The 17,458-nt window shown below is 33.0% G+C and overlaps 9 protein-coding genes across 9 annotated transcripts; 4 read left to right on the plus strand and 5 right to left on the minus strand.

Annotated features, from left to right (window-relative positions):
- Positions 1-258: 258 nt before the first annotated feature.
- Positions 259-1,941, plus strand: Chro.40371 (hypothetical protein). Its single annotated transcript, XM_663534.1, has 1 exon — positions 259-1,941. One exon carries the CDS (start codon positions 259-261, stop codon positions 1,939-1,941), a length of 1,683 nt encoding a protein of 560 aa, XP_668626.1.
- Positions 1,942-2,488: 547 nt separating this feature from the next.
- Chro.40370 (heat shock 105kD; heat shock 105kD alpha; heat shock 105kD beta; heat shock 105kDa protein 1) lies at positions 2,489-4,909 on the minus strand. Its single annotated transcript, XM_663535.1, has 1 exon — positions 2,489-4,909. The coding sequence occupies one exon, from the start codon at positions 4,907-4,909 to the stop codon at positions 2,489-2,491; it is 2,421 nt and encodes an 806-aa protein (XP_668627.1).
- A 1,692-nt stretch (positions 4,910-6,601) lies between these two features.
- On the plus strand, positions 6,602-7,651 carry Chro.40369 (ENSANGP00000010185). The annotated part of the gene is made up of 1 exon (XM_663536.1): positions 6,602-7,651. One exon carries the CDS (start codon positions 6,602-6,604, stop codon positions 7,649-7,651), a length of 1,050 nt encoding a protein of 349 aa, XP_668628.1.
- A 913-nt stretch (positions 7,652-8,564) lies between these two features.
- Chro.40368 (ENSANGP00000011443) lies at positions 8,565-9,743 on the minus strand. Its single annotated transcript, XM_663537.1, has 1 exon — positions 8,565-9,743. The coding sequence occupies one exon, from the start codon at positions 9,741-9,743 to the stop codon at positions 8,565-8,567; it is 1,179 nt and encodes a 392-aa protein (XP_668629.1).
- Positions 9,744-10,656: 913 nt separating this feature from the next.
- Chro.40367 (hypothetical protein) lies at positions 10,657-12,735 on the plus strand. Its single annotated transcript, XM_663538.1, has 1 exon — positions 10,657-12,735. The coding sequence occupies one exon, from the start codon at positions 10,657-10,659 to the stop codon at positions 12,733-12,735; it is 2,079 nt and encodes a 692-aa protein (XP_668630.1).
- Positions 12,736-13,711: 976 nt separating this feature from the next.
- On the plus strand, positions 13,712-14,119 carry Chro.40366 (H3 histone, family 2; histone 2, H3ca1). The annotated part of the gene is made up of 1 exon (XM_663539.1): positions 13,712-14,119. One exon carries the CDS (start codon positions 13,712-13,714, stop codon positions 14,117-14,119), a length of 408 nt encoding a protein of 135 aa, XP_668631.1.
- Positions 14,120-14,397: 278 nt separating this feature from the next.
- On the minus strand, positions 14,398-15,075 carry Chro.40365 (hypothetical protein). Its single annotated transcript, XM_663540.1, has 1 exon — positions 14,398-15,075. One exon carries the CDS (start codon positions 15,073-15,075, stop codon positions 14,398-14,400), a length of 678 nt encoding a protein of 225 aa, XP_668632.1.
- Positions 15,076-15,321: 246 nt separating this feature from the next.
- Chro.40364 (hypothetical protein) lies at positions 15,322-15,618 on the minus strand. Its single annotated transcript, XM_663541.1, has 1 exon — positions 15,322-15,618. One exon carries the CDS (start codon positions 15,616-15,618, stop codon positions 15,322-15,324), a length of 297 nt encoding a protein of 98 aa, XP_668633.1.
- Positions 15,619-16,774: 1,156 nt separating this feature from the next.
- Chro.40363 (small nuclear ribonucleoprotein) lies at positions 16,775-17,095 on the minus strand. Its single annotated transcript, XM_663542.1, has 1 exon — positions 16,775-17,095. The coding sequence occupies one exon, from the start codon at positions 17,093-17,095 to the stop codon at positions 16,775-16,777; it is 321 nt and encodes a 106-aa protein (XP_668634.1).
- Positions 17,096-17,458: the final 363 nt, after the last annotated feature.

Below are 17,458 nucleotides of genomic sequence, written 5' to 3' on the forward strand. Positions count from 1 at the left end.
AGTTGAGCAGATTTCTGGTATCTGGTTGGAGTGAGGAAGTTGTTTCTAAGGGCTTCTTTTTCAGTCAGTAGCAACAAAAAAAGAAAGGTCACGAATGAAAGTAAAATGCACTGATAATTAGACGGGGAAATTAAGGAATATATAAAACAAAGCAGTGCATATCAGAAATTAATAAAAATAATTTGGCTTTGGCCAATTAACTATCACTTATTTAATAGAGTATATTAGTTATTCAAGACGTTAAAAGAATTAATCCAAATGTCATTCAGCACAAATCTAATATCCAAAGAGCCAATTCCCGAGATGAGTAATGTCAAAGCTTCAGATTTGGCGCAAGATCCTATGCTGATCTACTCAACAACTGGCAAGCTGGCATCTCAGAATGTTCCTGATAGTCCTCCTACTATGTTTATTAGTGCGAATTCGTCACCAGGATGCAATATAGTAAATGAAAGAGATGACGCATATTCAAACTTGAGTAACTTTTATTCAATATTTTCAAGAATTACTGAGATGAAGAATAAAGAAATGGCTTCAAATAGTTATTTCCCAAATGGAGGATCAACTTCTAATAATACAGGATTAGGAGCTGGATTTTCTTCATGTAGCCCAGCAACAGGTGCTCAACTGCTTCCTCCAAGCTTAGTTAATAACTCTCAGAGTAATAACTCGAATAGTTTTAATTCACTCAGTGTAGATGAAGGGAGTTTAAAATCGAAAGTAGATTCTTCAAATAGCTTATTTCCTTATCCTGGATCTCAGATAGAGTGGAATAACACTATGAATGCTTACTATCAACAGTTAGCATTATACAATCAAATGGCCATGGCTATGTATTCTCCAATTTTAGCCGGTGGATACGGAATAGCAGGTACAACAACAGGATGTTTTAATCCATTACTTAGACAAATGTATCTTGGTTGGCAAGGTAATAATAGTGCATTAACTGGACAGGGATCTAGGCCGGGATCTGGAACTGGAATTGGAATTGGAATTGGAATTGGAACTGGAATTGGAACTGGGACTGGAACTGGATCTGGGACTGGAACTGGAACTCTAACTGGATCTGGAACTGGAACTGGATCCACACTTATGCCTTTTAACCTGTTTGAGTTACAAAATGGAGGATCTCAGGCTCCAAATATGGTATCATTGGCATCACTATCTCAAATTCCGTGTAATGGGGGGGCTTTAGGTGCTAATTTGACTCCTACAGCCAATATTATTGGAGGCTCAGAAAGCCGATTAAATATACCATCTGTCAATCTTACGGGTGGAGTGAGCAGTAGTAGTATTTCAGTGAATAGCTCCCCAATTCACTCTTCCCAGACAATTCCTTCAATTCTTTCGCCTATTAGTAAATCACAATCTTCAAATTCTAGAAAGTCACTCAATAATTTTGATGGAGGATTCGAGATCTCCAACACACTAGGGGATTGGGTATCTAAAATAGGTCTCAGACAAGAAAGTAGAAAGGCTGAAAAGTCTAGAAAATCCATTAAATCAAATATTGGAGGAAGAAGAAAAATTGACAAGAGCTCTGCTATTTGTATTGTTTGTGGAACTACTCAAACTTCACAGTGGAGATTCCTTAATTTGGGAGAACTATATTCAAGCAATAAAGACGAACATTCGATATCTCTAAAGCAGGAATCTAACCATGCGTTCAACGCTCAGTCAGATCAGATCTCGTCTACACCTGAAACAAGCCCATCAAGTAATATTCAACCCACTACATATGTTGAAAAACAAATTTGCTGTAATGCATGTTATATGAAGTATGATAGAAACCGCCCAAGATATAGAAATGGTAAGAAGGTTCCTCCGCCTCTACCTCCGTACTTATATTCCCAGAATCAATGTATAACTGCCTCCAAGCCCAAAGTGGCTGATAATCACTCTAAATATAAACAAGAGGCATCATATACACAGTCTGAATGACATAATGGCATTATCAGACTAGATTTTATTTCTACTCAGATAAAATTATTATCCCTCCAAATTTATTATATTTAAAGGTTAATATTATATTATGTAAAATATTTCTTTTTTTATCTTCCTATCTTACAGAAATTTTTCTTAGTGTGATTTGTAACTAAATTAGTTATCAAATAGTTGGAAGAAAGAGTGCTAAACTCATTAATATTTGAACTAGCAATAAATGTTTCCTTATTTAATCATTTTAACTTATAATAGTTTTCCCCATATCAAATCTCTGCTTTACCGGTGCGTGAAACAAATGCATGCAATTTACGCAGTAACGCTAAATAGGGAATCTAGCATGTTAAGGAGATATGCTTTTAAAAAATAGGAAAGTTTACAGTTAAATTTTACTAATATTAATTTATTTGAAATATCACTAACTCATACTAGACAAAGCAAAAGAGTTCCTTTCTATCTTTGAAAAAAAAGCGTTCATTTAACTCTAATCTAGCTCCACCTAATTCTAATAAATGTAATTAGAAAAGTTCAATTTGAAGAAATCTCTCTAATTATCTTTCATCTCTGACTCTTGCGAGATTTCTGAGGTTTCTCCAGCCCCCTGAGCTCCGTTGTTATCTCCCTCCATCTGTACATCACCATTGTTTCCTGGTTCTGCACATGGCTTAGAATCGTCCATCTTTTCACCTCCATTGTTTGTCGGTTCAGTTACCTTCGGGATTGGAATTAAATTATCGTTGCAATATTTCTTGGCTTCATCGCACATTTGCCTTAGAGAGTCTAAAGAAACAATCAGGTTTTCAAACTTGTTTCTATCTTCAAAATTCTTTCTGATAGCTTCACTAAATTCCTGATATCTTTGATTCAAACCATCCATTACTTGCTGTTTGCTTTCTGGAGTAAATTCCATGTCCACATTTGTGCATACCTTCTGGAAATGCTCAAACATTGAATTCATATAGGATTGAATCTCCTCTAATTGAAGAGACTCTTGGTATCTCATCTCAATTGGGTCTCCATATACTTTAAGTTCCTCTAGTTTCTTTTCAAAGATCTCTTTTGTGCTTTCATAGTTATCATAGATCCAGTTCTCTGCCTGTGCCAAGAACCCTAAGAAGTTCTCAATTGATTGCTTCTCTGCATATTGATTTAAATTGCCTCCAGGTGAGATTTTAGAGCGCATATCAAATACATATGACTCTAATTCATTCAGTTTTTCACGTGTTAAATGAATCAATAAGTCTTCTGTACTCATACGGGCTTCTCCATCCTTGAACTTAGCCTTTGACTCCTCGCTCAAATATCCTTGTAATTCACCAATCTGTTTGAATGGTACATTAGTCCTTTTAATCCTTGTCTTCATTGTAGGCTGGGGAACAGCTGGCTGTTCTTCAGGTTTAGACTCATTTGATTGCGCGTCATTAGAGTTGGAGTCTTCAGGATTTCCTGATGCTGGAGTTGGTGTGGGAGCACTCTCCATTACTACTTCCTCTTTAATCTGTTCAACTTTTTCCAGACAGACAATTCCATTCTTATCTAGTCTAATGTAAAGCTTGACTTTCGAATCTTGTTGAGGAGGGAGATCAACAAGGTATCTTCCAAGATCAAGATTATTTGTGTGTGAATTTGGTGCATATCTAAGTGCAATCTCAAATGGTTCAGTTTTGGAAAATGTGGAATTCTTTAAAACATTCAAGTCGCTTCCAAGTGAAAAGAGAGTTGCTGATTTGAAATCTGAGGATCCAGCAGAGTTTTGCCAGAACAAAAGAACTTCATAAGCGAATCTTTCAGTCATATTGAATTCTCGTACTTTGATAACTGGAGATAACATAGCAGCTTGAAGAGCACAGCCTCTTGCAACCGTTTCATCAGCATTTAAAGTCTTACAAAGCTCCTTATCATTAAAGGCTGCCCCAATTGCGCGTTGAACCCATGGGATTCTACTACAACCACCGATTATCTCAATTGAAGAGATATCTTCAATCTTAATTCCAGCTTGCTTTAGTGCAGAATCAACCATGTTGTTAATATATCCGCTTATATTAGAGCAAAGCTCTTCGAATGTTTTTCTCTCAATCATCATGCTAATATCGTTTTCACCGTCGACACATTCTGTTACGAAGGCTGCCTCCTGGTTAGCACTTAGAATCTTCTTGCATTTTGTCGCAGAATCCTCTAATTTTAACCTAGCTTTTGGGTCTTTTAATAGGTCAGTCTTATACTTCTGGTTAAAGTCTCTAGCAGCAAATTCCATAATAGCGTAGTCCATTAAACGCCCACTAATTCTGTTCTCATAAACTGTTGCAAGAATGTCGAACTTGCCTTTAGTAAATCTCACAATGGAAACGAAAAAGTATCCCGCCCCACAACTTATGAAGGCTACAACAACATTTTCATTTTCTGCAAAATTGTTAGATCTGAATATGCCATAATCAAGAGCAACTGCACTTTCCTCGTTCATAAGTCTCAAACAATTGATCCCTGCAATATGTAAAGCATCTAATACATTTTGTCTAGCAACGTTATCATAATATCCTGGAATACTAATAACCAAATCTCTAACAGATTGGCCTGTACTCTTTTCAGTGTTTTCCTTTAGACGCTTGAGAAAAGATGCATAAACACTAGTCAAGGAAACCACTTGTTGATTGCCCTTATAGTTTACCCTGAACCCAATGTTACCGTTTTCGCATGTTGTGATTTCCGCCAATGAATACAGTTTCTCCGTCTCTACCACGTTATTTGGGAGCATACCAATCAAGGGTTTCATATACCTACAAGTGTTTCTGTAGTTTGATTTCATTTTTGTCAAAGCCGGCTCGCCAATTAAACGTTCAGTGTCAGTATAACCAACCAATATTGGAGTCGTTCTTTCTGAGAGTTCATTTCTCACAATGGTTACAGCCCCTCTATTAATTGTTGCAACCACTGCATTTATAGTTCCTATGTCAAGACCTATAACTGACATTTCTCGAAATTTAACGTTTCTGTGTTCTTTTTTTACTTTCTATTAAATTTGACTCACTCTAGTTAATTTTAAATTGTTCCCATTTTACCGCACTTATGAGACACCAATTCATTATTCAGTTATTTTTACCGGTACCTTTTGCTTGGTATTTTAATGGTTTACCCCTCCCTACTGCATGAAAAAGTTTAAAAGCTCTTTATTTGCAACTGGAAGTTAGTTTCTCATCAAAAATTAACTTTCGAATCCTACCTAAGATCTTTACTTGTGGACTTGCTAATTTCTACTGCAGAATCTGCATAATACCTTTGCTACAATATCCCCCACTTCTATCCAAGTATGTCTACACACACATGTTCCTCTACTGAATATAATTAATATAATTCTAATTAGTGGTACGCATTGAAAGCTTAACTATTATTTTTCATTGCAACCAAATCGGTTGATTATTTCTTGACCTTTCTCTCTTTTAAAAGGTCCCCCCTGTTTATTGTAACTTGTTGGCGCCTCGTTTTGGCGGTAAACTATTAGTTAAATTCTTTTTGAAGTACCCTATTTATAAAAAAACTTTGACGCTTTGTCCTTTATTTACTATTTGGTATGAAGGGCAAGAAGCCAACTTGATAAAATAATAGGCGTGGTTTTTGCAGTATAACATGTTTAACTTAAGCAAAGAATCAAAAGGTATGTGTGTGTTGAATATAATTTGTGACTAATCTTAACAAATCCAGAATCACCAACGGAAATATTAAAAAAGGAGTTGATTTTTAAAATACGTTTCTTAACAGGTAAGATATAAATTTTTAAACCCTAAAACTAAAATTTATCAAAGTTGAATTTTTTGAATTTATTGCAGTTGCATGGGCAGGATTTAAAATTCTTCCATTTATTGTCAGAAGGTTCAATGACTAGATCTTATTAGATAGTTTCAAATAAATTAGATATTCTCGGTACATTAGAGTTATAGAATTTCATAATATCTTTGAAGTATTTACGGAATGTTTAAAGGTATCTATTTAAATTACATTGTAATAATATAATTCAAAATTCGAAAAAAATATTGACTAATTAATTAGAATTTATATAATAGTTAATTGTACTATAGCTCTTGTTGAAGTTAGCCCTGCTAAATATTTACTAGAGCTAATTAAAGAATTGTTGAGAAAAGCCAATTAGTCTAATTCATCATAGTTTTCCTCTCATGAATGTTATATGCCATAAGTTTTTCAATCAAGTCTGCATGTGTAAGAATCATTCTTCTACAACAGTACCTTCTTAATCCTAGCTTATCAAGAGCTTCTCTAAAATGATTAAAGGAATAAGAGTTATAGTCAATATAAATTAATGAATAAACTTTTTATTCAACTTACCCTTCAGGAACATTATTCTGTAGTAAAACCAGCCATGGCTGCCACAAATTACCAATAACTTTTCCGCATGTGAAACATCTAACTGGAATGATCATACTGAAGCTGTTTCCAAACAAGTGAAATATTTACCACTTCCTGAGAATAAATTATTAGAATAATTTATTTGATTTATTTGAAAGTTTTTTTTTCTTTGGACAATAACTGCCGCTGAATGGCGGCAACCCAAGTATTATCAATTAACAGTCAAAATTAACATTTAAGAGAAGGGGTTATCAAAAAAAAAACCTTCAAATTGCATTGTTCTGGATCAGAAATATTTGCAAAGATGTCTGAGTCTTCTATAAACCCAAATTCATATTTGAATGGCTCATCTTCTGAGTATATTTATGAAGGAAAAGTTAAAATCCACAAAACTAACGATGATATATTTTACAATCCTGCTCAAGTATTTAATAGAGACATTTCTTTAATTGTAATAAAGTCATTTTTGGCTTTAAGACGAAAGAATTTGAGCGAAAAATACTTTAAAAGACTCAACTTTGCCATTAAAGGTGAAGGTGATAAAAATGATGAACAAAGCAACTTTACTTCTAATGATCTAAATGGTAATACTAGCATAGTATCAAAGGAAGATGGTAGTTCCGGATTCTCTGTTACTGTCTTAGAACCACTTGGTGCATCTGGTCTCAGATCTATAAGATATATTAAAGAGCTCCCACATGAAATAGACCATGTAGTATGTGGTGATATCGACCCAGTAGCTGTTGAACGTATGCAACAAAATTTTGAATTGAATTCCATTCCTCGAGAAAACTACACCTGTATCTGCGCAGATGCCAGAAAGCTTCTCTCTCTTTCAACTCCAAGCCTAATTAAACAAGTTAAGTCATCTAATCAGTTTTCCATTGAAAGCATTATAAGTTCTCTTCTTGGAGGTGGGAAAAAAGTCTCGAATTCTTCTAACTCATCTAATTCTGGATTCACTATAGTTGATATTGATCCATATGGAACTTGCGCGCCATTCATTGATGGGACAGTGCATGCATGTGAAGAAGATGGACTTGCATGTTTTACAGCTACTGATATGCCGGTACTATGTGGAAATGTTCCTGAGGTTACATTTTACAAGTATGGAGGAAATGCATTGAAAAAGAGTTATGGGCACGAAATGTCATTGAGATTATTATTAAATACAATTATTACTACTGCAGCAAAATACCAAAAAAGTATAATCCCACTATTAAGTATTAGCGTTGATTTTTATGTCAGAGTATTCGTTAAGGTTAAAACAAGTGCAATTCGTTGTAAAGATACTTCAACTACAACTGGACTTTTACTTCAATGCACAAACTGCCCCGAGCTTTCACATTGTTAACTTTGGAGAAAAAGTATATAATTCTAAAAAAAGATTGAGAGAAACAAAGAAAAATCTGGAAGGAAATAAATCTGAAAATTGTGTGGATAACTTGGATTATGAAGAGAAAAAATTGCATAGCAATACATCGGCAAAAAAAGATTCCGGAGTAAATAGCCTCAAGGATTATAATAAACTAAAGTATAAAGCAGGCCAACTCAATCTAAATTTATATGAAGGTAGCCCTGGAGATTTAAAATGCAAAGAATGCTTCTCTGGGAAATATTGTATAGGTGGCCCAATATATACAGGAAAGCTTTATGATGACGATTTTGTAGAAGAGATGTTAAGTGAGTGCAAAAGAATAGAAGAATTTTCTATTAGTAATTGCAACCAATTGGATAGTAATACTGAGAATGTAAATATTGATTATTGTACATTGGATGGAATAACAATGAATAAAAAAATTAAGGGTTTGTTAACTGCAATAAAGGATGAGCTTAAAGATTGTGTATTGCATTATCATATTCCTTCTCTTTGTAACTTTCTAGGTATTGAAATGATCAGGCCACTGCTGTTTCACTCTGCGCTCAGGCATTTGGGATATAAATCCTCCCACTTTCACAGGGATCCACTTTCCCTTAAAACGAATGCCCCAAACAAGGTTGTAATGGATATCTTGAGATCTTGGGCAACTTTAAACCCATCAAAAAATAAAAAAAATAATAATTTTTTGGATGTTCAAGTAACTACTGAAAACATTAAATTTGACATCCATCCTGATGTATTGTTGGAATCTAAAGCAAACTATGGGCCTAGATGGCTTCCCAACCCTGAGGCAAATTGGGGTCCAATATCAAGGCCAAAAAACTCTGGGCAGCATTAATCATAAATAATCGATTTATTTATCCCTGTATCTTAAGTAATTTAATTCTCATATAGGCATTAAGTTATCTTTAGTTCTATTCATATTTATCCATTCTCTGATTCCATACCTACTTGCCAAATATGGCCTAACATCATTTAGCAATTGTATTCTATTTAATAGTACAAGCAATCTAAGCAACTCATTATCTTTGCAGCATCCATACCAGCTATCGACAGGAATTGCATTGTCTAATTGTAGCGTATTGCTTATCAAAGAATTGTCTACTAGAACTGTTCTTTTTAGATTTGCGCCTTGAATTATTCTCAAATCCTTCATGTAACCTTTATTATATACAGTACAATGTTCTCTAAATAACTTATATTTAATGAGATCTTGAGTTGGGTCGATTGAGTTAATTACTTGCTCCGCATATTCTCTAGTACTTGCAGTAAAAACGCAAATGCTTCCCAACTTTGAAGCATTTTGAAGGAAAAATTTAAGAAATGGCCTATAGTATACAAACCAGGGTGTAGAATATGTAGCAATTTTGACTAATAAATCAGGCTTAACTCCTTTAAGCATTTCGTTTGTACAGTGAACTAAGGTCTCATCCATATCCAATACAATAAATAAACCCGAACTGACTTCTTGCTCCTTGATTGTTTTCAACAATGGAAGATTACCTGTTTTCAATGGAGACTTATTATTTTGTATATCATTAACTTTGAATGGACTATTAATAGTTGGCGATTCACCATTTAATAATTTAGATGGAAACTTTGTGCAACAAATATACTCAATAGCCATTGACATTGACTGAGATAAAACTCTTGGTCTTCCGCTTACAATATTTTCCATTGCCACGTGGAATGTAAATCCAATACTATTGTTTTTAAAAGGTTTAGAAATCAAAAAACAATAGTTCAAAAGGTTTTCGTCATCTCTAAAAGACCCAGGCTTAATATTTAATTTAAGATGTCTCATAATCTCCATAAAATCATCAAATCTTTTTAACAGACTCATTTCTAGAGCACTAGCTTCCATATTTTCGCTTTCGATAGTACTCTGAGAATTTTGAGAGAAATCTCTGCCAAGAGAATTTAAATCTTTTTCTTCTAGAGTATTATCTTCTTTCCTTTCGGCTATGAGTCTCTCGTTTAGCTTTGATTTTAGTGGTAGCTCTTCCTGAATTTCCTCATTTGCAAATGTACGAAGCCTTTTCATCCTATATTTGAATGTAACCATTTAATTAAATCTCAGCCACTGGCTTTATAGTAATTTTATTTGCCAATTTTCCTATTTTTAAAACTTAAACCCTAAAATCTAAATCTTATTATTCTTTTCTACTTATTTTTCACACGACAAACTAATAAATTATTTTATATGGTAAAAAAAAACTCCTTTCTTTTAGTAATGCAAATTAGCACAAACCCTAATAAACTTTTCACAAAAAAAACGTAATGATAGTTGGAATTAATACTAAGGAAAGATGTTTATTTTTCACAGTAGCCCTAACCTTATTATCTGTTACTTCCTTTGGTAGAATATTTGCCCACATTTTATTTTACATAATTATTTCTAGAATTAAATTGGAAACTTCAAATTAAATAAACTAGTCAGATTAATAAAGTAACAATGTTTAATTGCAAATTAGGGTAAATTTAACAACAAACAGAATGCTAATTTTTTTTTTAATTGATCACTAGAATGCAAAATCGTCTTATTAAAAACTGTAATCACTTTTAAAAGATCTGCAATACCTTCTATTCTTAGCTTCTATATATAACATATAACTCTCTAAATACGTACGTGGCTCATCTAGGTGGCGAGAACCATAAAACATTACATTTTATATTATTTGAATTTAGTAATTTAATAATACATGATGCAATCGAACTTATTGGCGCCACATGCACGTGAGGTACCGCCGACCTAGAGACATGTACGTGCAGTGACTGAGTCATATAAGACTAAAGTAATTTTTCATTTTCAAATAAAGTCAAACTTAAAGTAGGTGGAGTAGTCGATATAGCGAGCATTGCAAAGGATAAAGATTTGTATTTAAGTTGGTAGAGATATTAATTTAACATTTTGGTAAGCTCGCACACTTAACTACTTCTAAATGGACAATCCCAGAAATATTAAAAACGGCTAGCATATGAATTTGAGGCTAGTCTATTTTCTGTTTTTATTCTGCAGTATTGTGCTAGGATCTGATCTAAATGAAACCTTCCAAGAAGAAATAAAAAAAAATTTGAAAAGGCAGCAGGTGGTTAAGAGACAGGTTGCATTTGAGAGATTAAAATTGATCCACGAGATTGATCTAGCGATTTGTAAAAGCGAACAATTTAATTTCATTAAGTGCAAATATGATGACTCTGGCGTGCTTAAAAGCTTTGGAGGAATGTTCGGAGTTGGGGTAGCTGCAACTTTATACCCAATGAATTCAAATTTTAGGATTTATAAGAATTGTAGCTTAAATCCAGATTTAACATACCAATGCTATGAAAAAGATCTAATTAAAGATGTGGATGCTATTAATGTCTTTATTAAACGTGAAAATAGCAAGCTAAGTACCCAATATAAGTATGCATATTTAGATAGACTTCCTATACTTCTTCCAAATAAGAGCAGTTCTGAATTCAACATTGGTTTTTTAATGGAGAAGTATATGACCACATATATATCTGGTAGAAAAGTTTTAAACAACTTTATTAGTCCAAATGTTTACACAGTTACAAGCAAATGGGGTACTCCAATTCATGAATTTGATCGTTATATATTTATGCAATATTTAGAAGGTGTGACTTTAAGCGAAGTTCTGAAGAGGCTCAGACAAAGTGAAATTTTTCATATGAAAAACAGCTTTAGAAAAGTTTTAAGAGCATATAGTAATTTAGTTGCAGCTCGAAATAGCCAATATAAAAACAATGAAGCTATAAAGAGAAGAGAAATGTTGTTAAGAATTAGTATTAATAATTCTGCTGGCGAAATTCTCGGAAGATTTAGATATAGGCTTTCTTTGTTAGATCATACCTTGAACTTCTTACAAAGAATTTGGGAGCAAAATATATACCATTGCGATTTGTGTCATCCAAATATTATGATTTTGGAAGAATATTTGTCAGATCCTCTCGAAATTACGAAAATTATTAAAGATGGGCAAGGATTCTTAATCGATGATGATGAATATATTAATTTGATGGAAGTTAATAGTCTTCCCCTTGAAATTACTAAAAGACTGAACGAAAAAATGGAACAATCAAACCACATAAACAAAATAAATATGTCAAATTCCAATTATGAAAGCTCTGATAATAAATTACAAGGGAGCACTCATGAATGTAATACAAATAAAGCATCAACTTCTTTTGATGACTCTTTTTACGATAACAAATTTCCATGTAAACAAATTTTGAATTCAGATACATCAACCAGCGCCTCTAGTGATGGAATCAATATCGATGCTTCTAAGAATTCTGGTTATGGTGCTGAACAAGCTACCTCCAAGAATAAACAAGGTCTAAGAGTGATTCGATTTAAGCTTGAAAACTTTCGTATGATAGATTTCTCTTTCAGCTTAGATATGACCAAAGAAATTAATAGTAGAAAAGGGGTAGATAAGTATCTGATCGACACTCCTTGTCGTATTTATAGACCAGATAGAAGAGAAGATATCATTGAACTAAGAAGATTGGTTGATGAGGCTGCCTATTTTGCCTCAAAAAGCGAAATGAATGTCTTAGCTGATACGTGGAGCACTGTAATAGAGGAATTAATTAATGAAAACAGTAGTATATCTGACCATGTTGATAATTTTCTTACATTTGATAAATCTGTTGCAACACAAGCAAAACAATTCTTGACAGCAATTCAGGTACTTCAAAGATTTTTCAAAGAGTTAAGAAACAATATATATGGTCCTGAGTGGAGCAGTTGTTGGGATAATTTGAATGAATGGAAAAGATTAAAGCTTGTGCATAAATACAATCAAATGGAAAGGGAGCATCTTAAACTACAATCTTCATGCACAATTAAAGATATGACTATTGCTATTCATAAAGCCAGAGAACAACTTCATCATCACGTTGCGAGATTTAAACAAGGACTTTTTGGTAGTACTTTACTTGATGCAACTTCTACAATGGCTCAATATTATTCAGTTTCTGTTGCTCCACAATATATTGAATCTAAGTTGAAAGAAATGATCGATTTGGGTTTATATAAATTAAGTTAATAGACCCATTTTATATGTTTAACACTAAGGTTTTCATTCTCCAAATTAAGCTTCTATCTAAATTAATGTTTAAGATATAATTTTCTATATATTACAGTCAATATAGTTGAAATGCTTTATTTTACACCCAACTATTCCTGCTAATTGTTGGTTTTCTAATCAATGAAAGGGTTTTATTTTGATCGAATGTCCTTTTGTTCCTAAGTATCTACATTTATATTATTTCGGACCTATAATAGTACAACTTAATATTTCTTATTAGTTAAGTTTCTCCTTAGAAATGTTCTCCTGGATACAGGACCAACAAAATGCTGGCTTAGATACGTCTCCAAAGTCTAGGACGATAACCCTTACACTACACACTGACTCCTAGCCAACCCTTGCTCTAGCACGCTAGGACCTGACAAGACTGTACAAAGGGTATAAACGGAGAAAACAATTGATTCGCAGAATACGAAGACATTGGCAATTATACAGGGAAAGGATGAAACAAAATTCCAATGGGACTTGCAATTTTGAGAAATCCTTCAATGGTTGAAAAGGCGATTAAAAAATATTCTAAACCCCAAAATTCTCAACAAATATTCGAATAAAAAGTCCGTAGAAAACGGTTGACACAAAGATTCACTCGAATGAAATTAAATACTCCACCTCACAAAAATTAATTATTACTACCCTCACCCACATCAGTACTTACCCACTATCACTTAGCCACATTTAGCCCCCACATTTTCTCTATTAATATTCAACAAAAATAAAAATAAATATAATCAAATTTAGGCGGGGTTCATGTGGAAGCGTGGATAGTAATTAAATAGTGTGGAGATATAGTAAAATAATGCTTGAAAGTACAAGTGTGGAGTTTTGGCAATAAACTGAGGATAAAAGGAAATTAAAAAAATCACTTGCCTGCATTTTGTGTCGACAAGGTCCCTGAGAAAGCGAAGACAATAGAGCAAATAAAGTATTATTAAAAATGGCTAGAACTAAGCAAACTGCACGTAAATCAACTGGTGGTAAGGCACCACGTAAGCAATTGGCATCAAAGGGTGCAAGAAAGTCAGCACCAGTAACTGGTGGCGTAAAGAAGCCACGTAGATACAGACCAGGAACTGTTGCCCTTCGTGAAATTAGAAGATACCAGAGATCTACTGAGCTTTTGATTAGAAAGTTACCATTCCAGAGATTGGTTCGTGAAATTGCCCAAGATTTCAAGACCGATTTAAGATTCCAATCATCAGCTGTTATGGCTTTACAGGAAGCTGCTGAGGCTTACCTCGTTGGTCTCTTTGAAGATACTAACTTGTGTGCCATTCATGCTCACCGTGTTACCATTATGCCAAAAGACGTCCAATTGGCTCGTCGTATCCGTGGTGAGAGGTAAATCTGAGCCCTGATGCTACTTAGTGGTGTTTAATATATTCGAAATTCAGTATTTTGATTTCCAGTATTGCGAGCATTTGCTATTCATGCAATTTTGATATCGAAGCTTTCCAGTCGCAATTTAGTATGTTACAAATTGCTAATGGCATTCCCTAACTGACGCATGCATTTTGCCTGCTCTCCAGGCGGCACTAGCCGCCATAATAGTGTAAAATAGAATCAAGAAAATTAAGTAATCTATACATTAGGATTGGTAATTGTTCTAGTTTGAATTCCTACTCATAGGTCGTGTGTTCCCTTGAATGAGTTTAAGTAGAGTTCCGTGATTAAGCTCCGCATCTCATTGATGTTCCTGCTTATGGAGGAGTTTGGATAGTGGTTGATATTGGAGTTAGCGTTAATTTGGCTAAGACGGTCAACTTCTGCTGTACATTTGAGAGTTGAAATCAGTAAGCTGTCAAGTTTTCGAAGCATTTGAGCTCTTTGTTCAGGTTCAAATTCTCTAGTTTCGACTTTCTGAGTATTAAAATCCTTATCAAGCTTGGCAAACGGTCTTCCGCCCTGCCCTGAAAGAAGAATTTCCACCCCATCTATAACTTGAATGTTTTCTTTGTTTAACTTTCTGGATTTTTCTAGTATTTGCATAATATCTTCTTTTGATTGAACGCTTAAACAGGTTACATCATCGTCAAGATCTTGATCATCATTCAAAGTGAAATCTTGATCAGAAGATATCCGAAGAACAAGATCTTTTAGTCTATTTTCAAAATGTAAATGATTTTGAATATTGCAGTTGGATCTCAAGCCATTTCTAAATCCTTTATATAGCTCCTTGGCACTTGAAATATCATTTTTTGACTCTAATATAAAAAATTTGCCGTCTTTCTTCTTTGATAAGTCACATTCAATTGTTTCTGGAATGCTAGTTGCTGTTATTTGATTTACTAATCTATTCATTTATCGACTTAATTAAATTTCATTGAAAAGTAATTTATCATAAATGAAGGCGGGAGTTAAAAAAAAACATCTTTCATGTAATATTTTAGTAAAAAAAAAATAAAACATATAATTAATATTAGTAAAATGTTAATAGACTGAGTTATAATATTAAATATATTTAAATTCATCTAAGAATATTTGTTTCTTTACTTTCCATATATTAGTTTAACTTCGATATAATAAGTTTTAGAAAAGCTTGTGTTATTAGTTACTCGAGAGATGAACTTGCACTGCCTTATCGAATTTATCTTCAATTTTATTACATATTAAGTTCAGATCATCGCATGCTTTTAAAAGGATTTGAGTAGCTCCTACCTTGCTACTTTGCTTTTTTGAGCTGCTTTTTTTGTCTAGACTTGGACTGAGCGCAGCCTTTAAATCCAGATTATAGTTCTTATCATCAACTTCAACATTAGATATAGTTTCTATTCTCAAATTCATTGTGGAGATAGATGGATGTGGAATTGCATAACCTGCAAATGTTGTGTTTGGGTTCAGCATCGCCAAGTGACGTAATGCATTACCTAAAAATATTATATATATTGTTTAAGAATAAAAAATAATATTTAAACAAATTAATGTTAGCTTACCTAATGTATGATCCTCTTCATGTATTTGAAATGTCAAATTAGGTCCTTCAAGGTTGCTTAACATTTCATTTTTGGAAACCAAGTTAACAGAGTTGTTTCCATGTTCAGTTTCTTCTTTCATACTAACATCTTCCATTTTCTTGGGCAATCGTAATAAATAAGAGCCTATTTAAATAATAGTATAATTCGATAATCTTATTATGGTAAAAATAAAATCTTAATATTTCTTAATGTTTTTCCACCCTAAAAATTTATCCTTTATGTAAAAAAGATAGTACAATTAGCGCCACTTAAATTTTATAAAATAAAAAATAAATAAATTTAGTCGTCAAACTGATCATACCCCGCTAGACTTGTTGCACTTCTAAAACCACTGTTATTCCGTTTCTTTGGTCTTCTCTTTCTTTAAACTTTGTTTCTCAAAACATACCTTTGCATTGGTAATCTTAATTAGATGCATTTATAGGCGCCTGTAATTTCAAAAAAAAAAAAAATTCGCATTTTATCTTTGGATCAGTAATGAAATATGGAAATAGAGAAGGATATTTTGGAAGGGCCAGCAGAATTCCTAGAAAAAACCCAAAATTTACTTATAAATATTTTGAATGAACTTAAGGAAACAGTTAACATTATTTCAAAAGTTGACCCAAAAAAACAAAGTGAGCTTGAAGGTCATATAATTAGGTAAGTTTGAGTGAAATTTGCAATGAGCTTAATTAATCATCTCTAAAGCTATTACAAAAATGTAAACGAACTTTCAAATGTTCTAAATACAAAGATTAATACTATGCACGACAATGTTGAATTTCAAGTTAATTCTACTATTGAAAGATTAATGGTTGAAAACCAAAAATCATTTAAATCAGAGGCAGAAATTGACTCACATAACGAAGAAGAACAAGGCTGTATTAACTTAGCCCTAGATCAATATCCAACTGTTTAATTAACAACTCAAGATATTGTAAAATCAATTTCAATCGAGAAAATGATTCACTATTAAACATATAAAATTAAAGTACTATTCAACAATGCGAAAAGCTATATAGTAATACTAGTTAATTAATTAGTCAGTTCGGACTCTTCAAAATCAAAATAACAGAGTCTCCCCTCACGAATAATTTAGAAATAAACCTATCTTTGTTGATATATTTAGCAGATCCCTTTTTACCGGACTTCATGGACTCCGTCCATATTTCTCTTGCATCTGTAAGAAGTAAATTACAATGTCGGTCAAATGCTTTAACTCTCCCTAAAATCTTTCTATTATTTCTACAATTAACAAGAATTTGTGTATTTGTTTTTACACATTCTGTTAATAGGCTTAGAGGCCCTTCGCTGGGGTTATCTTTCTTTGTAGTTTGAGATTCAATATTGGAATCTTCAGTCATTAATTTTTATATTAATAAATATCTCAGTATTACTTTATAGGTAAAAAATTTAATAATACCTTAATAAGCGACAATTGTCTATAAATATATTATTCTCAAATATGGTAAATTTGAAATTTTGCCACTCTCTCAACTACATTTAAAATGCAAATATGAATTTGAAATCTTTCAGTTTTAATTTCAAAATTTTAGCTTTTATTATATCAGCCCTCCCCTCATTAACATTATTTCCTTTAAAATTTTTAATATTCTAAATATATTATTGCCTAGCTTCTCTTAAATCTGATCTTAACCAATAATAATAAGCTTTGAGACCGATGCGTGTTGGCGGCGTACCTAAGAATCAAATTTGACTATTATTAA

This window comes from Cryptosporidium hominis (genome assembly GCF_000006425.1).
Source record: "Cryptosporidium hominis TU502 chromosome 4 CHRO014133, whole genome shotgun sequence".
NCBI lineage: Eukaryota > Apicomplexa > Conoidasida > Eucoccidiorida > Cryptosporidiidae > Cryptosporidium > Cryptosporidium hominis.